Source organism: Cyanistes caeruleus, unplaced genomic scaffold (genome assembly GCF_971803275.1).
Source record: "Cyanistes caeruleus unplaced genomic scaffold, bCyaCae1.hap1.1 HAP1_SCAFFOLD_89, whole genome shotgun sequence".
In the NCBI taxonomy this organism is placed as follows: domain Eukaryota; kingdom Metazoa; phylum Chordata; class Aves; order Passeriformes; family Paridae; genus Cyanistes; species Cyanistes caeruleus.
This window is the reverse complement of record NW_028255894.1, coordinates 1,392,859-1,400,019: the sequence shown is the minus strand read 5'-3', so window position 1 is coordinate 1,400,019 and position 7,161 is coordinate 1,392,859. Positions and strand designations below refer to the sequence as shown.

General features: G+C 54.8%; 1 protein-coding gene across 1 annotated transcript; it reads left to right on the top strand.

Annotated features, from left to right (window-relative positions):
- Positions 1-1,375: 1,375 nt before the first annotated feature.
- Positions 1,376-5,947, top strand: LOC147646651 (uncharacterized). The gene is made up of 7 exons (XM_086873225.1): positions 1,376-1,600; positions 1,958-2,029; positions 2,117-2,188; positions 2,276-3,257; positions 3,882-3,959; positions 4,979-5,144; positions 5,675-5,947. The coding sequence occupies exons 4-7, from the start codon at positions 3,200-3,202 to the stop codon at positions 5,703-5,705; spliced, it is 333 nt and encodes a 110-aa protein (XP_086729351.1). The 5' UTR covers positions 1,376-1,600; positions 1,958-2,029; positions 2,117-2,188; positions 2,276-3,199; the 3' UTR covers positions 5,706-5,947.
- The last annotated feature ends 1,214 nt before the right edge of the window (positions 5,948-7,161 follow it).

The following is a 7,161-nucleotide window of genomic DNA, read 5'->3' as shown; positions in this document are numbered from 1 at the left end:
AGCCCAGGCCTTGGGGGATTGCAGCCCCTTCTTCTCAGCCGCTCCTAGAGTATATAGTACTAGTATTCTATTACTATGATTGGATATAGAGTGATTGTGGTGCAGTGAGGTGCTGGAACAGGGTGAAGTGAAAATTTGAGGCCTTGAGAGCCAATGAGAAAACTGTTTTCCAGTAGAGCTCACAAAGACAGATGAAGAAGACTTTTGCCTTTGAATAACTCATCCTTTAAATGCCATCCCTAGACTCATGGCCCATACACATCTCAGAGTGATGTGAAATGGGAGGAGTGAGCTCTGATAGCAGCATTTCTGGGCAGCTGACATCAGGGCAATAGAAAACTATAGCAGAAATAGTTTTCTTGTGAGAAACTCTATAGATTAGCAGAAAGAGACTTCTGTTTCTCTACAAAGACTGATTAAAAGACTCTAGCGAGAATAGGGACTGTTCTGGACACCAAAGTTCCAAGGTTCTTTGGTCTCTGTGTTGTCATGTGAACAAAAGAATGGTGGGTAGTAGGGGATAAAAAGAGTTTTCTGGAAGTTTATTCTGGTGTTCTTATTCTTATATTTTGTCAATAATCTTTCTTTATTCCTTTTAAGTTTTAAGCCTGTTTTGCTCTTGTTCTAATCCATATCTCACAGCAAAAAATAAGTAATTTTTTTGTTAGTTACTGGTTTAAAACCACGACACTGCATTACCAGCTTGCTGCTGTGCTGATGCTGCCACCACCCACAGCAAGGCCCTGTGTCCCTGAAGGGACCCGCCCTGCTCTGTGGCCTGGACTGAAGGTGGGTCCCTCCTGCCAGGGCAGGGCCCAGCACAGCTCTTCTGTTCCAATAAAGAGATGGAGCTCTCACCCCAGTGTCTGGCTGGTACCACCAGCAAAGCCCACACAGCACCAGCACTGGCTGAGCTCCATGTCCAGGAGCAGGCAGGGCTGACCCTGGTGTGGGCAGGCAGGAGCCAGGCAGGGGCTGCTGTGACCAGAGGCAGGGCCCCGAGGGGCTGGGGGAGTCTGTGTTGAGCATCCCTGGGATGAGGGCACATTTCCTTCAGTGGCATCACCTGGGCCTGGACCTCCTCCAGTGCCATGCCCAGGAAAAGAGGCAACCATCAAGAGCATCTCCTGGGACACCGCCTGACCAGCAATGTCAGCAGGCAAAACCAAGGTTTTGTTTAGCAATGACCCTTTGATGAAGTCAAAGATTCACAGTCAGAGCAGTCCTCTAGTACAGATGGGAGTACACTTGGGGCAGACATCTAAGGCCATGAGGTCACAGCAGTCTCTGGGGTGACAGCAGGCTGAGGTGACAGCAGGCTCTGAGGTCACAGAGGTCCCAGAGCCCCGTGGCTGCCCAGCACCACAAGGACCGAGCAGTCAGTCCTTGACCACGACTGTTGTGGCAGCAGCGGCGGCGGCAGCAGCGGTGCTGACATTGGGACAGCGGTGTCAGGACAGTGGTGGCAGCAAGAGCTGCAGGACTGGCAGTGGGCAAGGCACCATGGCCTTTGCTCTGCACCTCCTCCTCCTGCTCCTCCTGGCAGTGGCCCTGCCTGACAGGGCTGCCCAGGCTGCTCCGTGGCGAGCAGGGCGAGCAGGTGAGCCGGCAGCCTCAGTCCCCTTTCCCAGGACAGTGCTCCCTTCTCCCTGGGAAGTGTTGGGGATGGTTTTCCCCAGGGCTTTAGGGAGGGTTTCCTCTGTGAGAGGGACAGAGGCCTCAGGGGCCCTTGGCTGGCCCCACTGCCCTTCCAGGGATGTTGCACAGGGCCTGCAAAGAGGGTGGAGAGTGACCAGAGCCAGCCCAGAGCTCCCCAGGCCCCTCTGCAGCTTTGGCCATGTCCATTGACATCTGGCTCCCACAGCCTTACCCAAACCCCCTTGCAGTGCCCAGTTCCCTAAGGCAGAAGGGGATCCCAGCACACCATGGAATGGTTCTGATCTGTGCTTCCTTCCAGATGAGGGTGGTAGGAAGGCTTCTCCAGCAGCTTGGCTTCATGAAGATTTTCTGCCTCTGAAGCCCCATGCAGGTATGTTCTCACTGCCCAACAAGGAATAAACACTGACACCCTGGCACGAACCAGGTGACAGAAGCTGCTGTGGCTGTTGAGTTGCAGGTGTGTCTGCAGCGAGGACATTTCAAGCTCCTGTTCTGGTTGCTGCACGCAAGCCCAGCTCCCATCACAGGGGTGAGTGGTGTGTCCCTGCTGATCCCACAGGCTGAGCCCTGGTTCTGTGGGATCCATTCATCTGAAATGGAAATACTTTCTGTTAAGGTCCTCCTAGAGGGAGGAACAAACCTACAGGAGACAAGAGGCTGAGTGATTTGGAGAGACGCCATGGTGGGTCCATGTCCCTCAGCCTCCTCCTGAGACTCAGCAGCCAGGGGCTTTCTCTGCATATCTGGACACGCCGTGCCTGGCACAGCAGGAAGGGATCCATGGCAGCCTTGCTGCCCCTCTGCTGCCTTCATGCCCTGCAGGGCTGTTTCCCAGCCTGGCCTGGCTGCAGCTTCTCCCCAGCCTCAGCAGGAAGGCATTTGGCATCAGCTGACAGGGAGCCCAAACTGCACCATGGGCTATGCACACACTGAGATCCCCTGCAGTTTCCTGGTCTCAGGCTGGATCAGGTGTAGGGCCTGCTTGGAGGAGGGAGGACCCTGGCCAGCCCCAATAACCTGGGTGTTTTCCTTGTCCTTATCCATGACTTTGACAAATATTGCCTCTTGAACATGCCACCTCCCCAGTGGGGAATGGTTCTATCTTATCCAGCTGTGGCCCTTCCTTTCTCCAGAGATGAACCCAAAGGCTGTGCTGAAGGCGGCGTTTCCCAGAGGAAGCAGTGGCCCATGGGCAGCCTCTGCTGCAGGAAGGGAGGCCATGCCAGGCACAGTCCCAGGAGGTGATTGCTGTGCCCCTGGGCCTGAGCCCTGCTGAGGCTTGAGCTGTAAATCTCTGCTGCTTGGCAGTGCCTGCCTTTCAGGGATTTTGCGCAGAGCATGGAAAAGGTGTTGAGAATGTCCAGAGCCAGTCCAGAGCTTTCCCCAGGCCACTCTGCAGCTTTGGCTATGTCCATTGACATCTGGCTCCCATGGCCTTACCTGACCCCCTTGCAGTGCCCAGTTCCCTAAGGCAGAAGGGGATCCCAGCACACCATGGAATGGTTCTGATCTGTGCTCCCTTCTAGATTTGGATCGTGACATGGAACATCTGGAAGTGGTGGTAGATGGTGGTTTGAAGACCTTGTCAGACGCTGGAGGCAAGTTCTCAATGTCCCTTTCTGCACAGAACAATCAGTGTCAAGGTGGCAAGAGCTCACTCATGTTCCATTTCCCTTGAGAGTCTGAAGGTTGATGGATTCTGGAAACCTCGCCCTGCTCCCTTCTGGAGCCCTGAGTGATCCCACAGCATTGCTGTCAGTGGGAGGAAGGAGCATTTAGCTGTCAGTCCTCTTCCCATGTGCAATGCCAATGTCTCCTTCCGTGTGCTCTGTGCAGCCATAGAAAAGAGCAGAGAGGGAAGGGCCAGGCCCAGGGCTGTGCCCCAGGGCTGTGCCTTGTGTGGCTCCTTTCTGGCCCCATGGGAACCTGAGATGCTCCAGCTGCCGCTGCCAAGCCCTGGCCCTGCCTGGGGCTCAGTTCAGAGCTGCTGGCAGCTCCAGGGAGTCCTTTCTCCCCTGACTGCCATGCAAGGGGCTCCTTCCATCCCATTGTGGGGCCACTGCAGGCACGAGGTCTCCCTGCTCCTGCTACTGACTGGAAGGCAGAGATGAGGCAGTGCCTTGGAGGGCAGCAGTCACCCAGGTGCACTCACTGCCACTCCAGCCTGAAGAAGAATCTTCAGCAGTGTCATGGGAGCTGTTCTGTCCTGCCTTTCTTTGCAGATGAACCTGATGATGAGGATGATCTGGATTCCCCATCCGTATCAGTTACTGAGCCTGATGATGAGGAAGATTATGAGGGTAAGTGAAGGCCTTTCCCCCTGGGAGAGCTGCCAGCTCAAGGCTCGGCCAGGGCGGCATCGCTGCAGGTGCCAGGACAGAGCCATGCACGTGTGTGCCCTCGTCCTGTGTGATCCCCTCACTGCTCCTGTGGCACAGTGCTGCCTGTGCAGCAGAGATGAGAGAAGCTTCTGTGGCTGTTGAGTCACAGTGTGTCTGCAGGGAGGACTTTCCCAGCTCCTGAGCTGGATTCTGCAAGCAAGCCCAGCTCCCATCACAGGGGTGTGGTGTGTCCCTGCTGACCCCACAGGCTGAGCACTGGTTCTGTGGGATCCATTCATCTGAAATGGAAATGCTTTATATTATGTTCCCCTGAGGAAGAAGAACAAACCTATAGGAGATAGCAATGTAGCAATGGGGGAACTCAAATATCTGGACATAATTCTGAATGATCTGGAGGGACACTGTGGTGGGTCCATGTCCCTCAGCCTTCTCCTGAGACTCAGCAGCCGGGGGCTTTCTCTGCACATCTGGACACACCATGCCCGGCACAGCAGGAAGGGATCCATTTCAGACTCACTGCTTCATTGCTGCTTTCATGCCCTGCAGGGCTGTTTCCCAGGCTGGCCTGGCTGCAGCTTCTCCCCAGCCTCTGCAGGAAGGCATTTGGAATCAGCTGACAGGGAGCCCAAACTGCAGCACAGGCCATGCACACCCTGAGATCCCCTGAAAATTTCCAGTCTTGGGCTAGTTCAGGTTTAGGGTCTGTTTGGAAGAGGGAGGGCCCTGGAGCATTTCCAAAACCCTAGGAACTTTCCTGATCCTTATCCATGTCTTTGACAAGTACTGCCTGGAGAAGACCAGCACAGAGAAATTGTGCATTCAAGCTCAGGGGGTTGAGCAGTCTTGTGCCAAGGGGTGGCAAGGTGCCTGCAGGCCCCAGCTCTGGGGGAAACAGAGAACGTCCTGGCCTTATCCAGCGTGCTGCCAGCTCAGTAGTGGAGCACAGCACAGGCTCACGCTGCCCATTGCTCCCACAGATGCAGCTGGCACCACAGCACGTGCTCAGAACATCTGGGAAAGCATGAGAAGAGTTTTCTACCAGGGAACACATGGTTTGATTAAGTTAATGGCCATTGTGGCTGGTGGAGCACTTTTCCTGATGGCGTGCTGTGCCGGAATCTGGTATTGCTGGAAGACAGAACGGTGAGTGTTTTGCTGATCTCGGCCTCCAACAGCTTCTTGAAAGGCTGCTCATAGCCAGGAAACATTCCCGGTGAGGCTGCTGTGGACTTGTGGCTAGTCCTTGGTTGCCCAAAACACTCTGCTGAGAGTTCTGCTGCTGCCCAGACCTTTCATTTGCCTCTTAATTGCTGGGCCTTGTCCTGGGGAGCCCGCTGGGGCTGCAGCCAGTGCTGGCTGCCACTGAGGCTGCCTGGCCAAGAGCAGCCCCAGGAGCAGCGGGCAGAGGCAAAGCAAGGTGGGCAGGAGAAAGAGTGGGGACGAGATTGCCCTTGAAAGGCAGAGGTGCTCTGGGGCCCGCTCCTGGCCAGGGACCGTGCCCAGAGCCATCCCCTGCTCTCCAGGGCCTTGAGGGGCAGCTGTCCAGCTGGGCCAAGCTGTGCCAGCAGCTCCAGCCGTGCTGGGGAGCCTTGGCAGCTCTGGGCCCTGCTGTGCAGGAGGGTCTCTTTGTGCCAGCAGCAGCTGGGGGCCTCAGCCACCTCTTCTCTCCACAGGAGCACCTCTGCAGCTTCAGAAGACTGGTGAAAGACTTTGGTCACTGAGAAGCTGCATCTGTCATCCCCGCTCTTCACATCTGTCCCCATGTGCCAAGCTACATCTGCATCCCCATCTTGAGGGCATCCCAAGACCCCCACCTCCCGTGCGAGACCCTCTGCCCCTGACTCCCCTGGCCCTGGTCCCTGCCAGGACTGAAACTGGGCAGCCCCTGTGCACCAGAGCAGGGGTTGGCCCATGCTTTTTGTTCTAATAAAGAGATGGAGCTGTCACCCCAGTGTCTGGCTGGTACCACCAGCACAGCCCACACAGCACCAGCCCTGGCTGAGCTCCATGTCCAGGAACAGCTGGGGGTGCCCACGGTGTGGGCAGGCAGGAGCCAGGCAGGGGCTGCCGGGACCAGCAGTGGGGCCCTGAGGGGCTGGGGGAGCCCATGCTGAGCGTCCCTGGGCTGTGAGGGCACATTTCCTTCAGTGGCATCACCTGGGCCTGCACCTCATGAGACACACAGGGAAAATTTGGGCTCTCTCCTGAGGTGTGCAGGGATCCCTCATGAGGAGTGCAGCAGGGTTAAATTGAGAGGGTTTTTTACTCTTCTCAGCACAGCAAATGGGACACTCTTGGCCGAGGTTTTGCAAAGCTGGGAGGAAGCCTCTTGTGAGCCCTGGGGCCCGGCCTGTGGGCACAGCGGGCAGGTGGAACCCATCCCTTGAGGCCAGTCCGGGCTGCTCGGGCCGGGCCGGGCCGGGCCGGGCCAGGTGAGGGCCACAGCAGGGAAGGGCCACGGCCGTGGGCTCTGATGAGGCTGCCGAGCTTCACCCTGGCCCTGTGCTGCAGCCAAACACACATTTACAACCACAGCCATTCTCTGGGGCACAGGAGGCACCCAGGGCTATAACTGAGGCTGTGGCTTCTCACCCTGAAGGGAGGCTGGCTCTGTTGGTTCAGAGGGCACAGCTTAGATCCCAGTTCCCTTTGTAAACCTGCTGGGCAAGTGTTGAGGGCAGAGAGTTCCAACCCTTCTCACTAAGAAGTGTGGCTGATGCTGTGGGTTTTTTTAATTTTTTGCCCTCTAAATTTGTGTCCTGGCAGAGGATTAAGTTTGCTTGCTCTCAGTAAGACCCTTTTCTTCTTGGTGCTGTTGTAAATGAAATTAAAATCAGACAACTAGATCGATTGAGTTAATAGCAATTAAATAACAAGGGAAAAAATTATACAATTTAGTGAATTGAATACAAGAATAAAATTTAGTAAAATAATTCAATTTAGTAATTTGAATAGCAATTTGGTATAAAATACAATTTAGTAAAAGAGTACAATTTAGTGAATATCTTCATATATATATATATGTATGTATGTATGTATGTATGTGAATATAGTTTGCCAGTAATTAAGTATGATTAAAGCATAAGCAAAACTGACCGAGCTACAGAGAGGACTTCTCACCGCACCTCAGGTACAAAACAAAGCAATTCAAACAAAACTC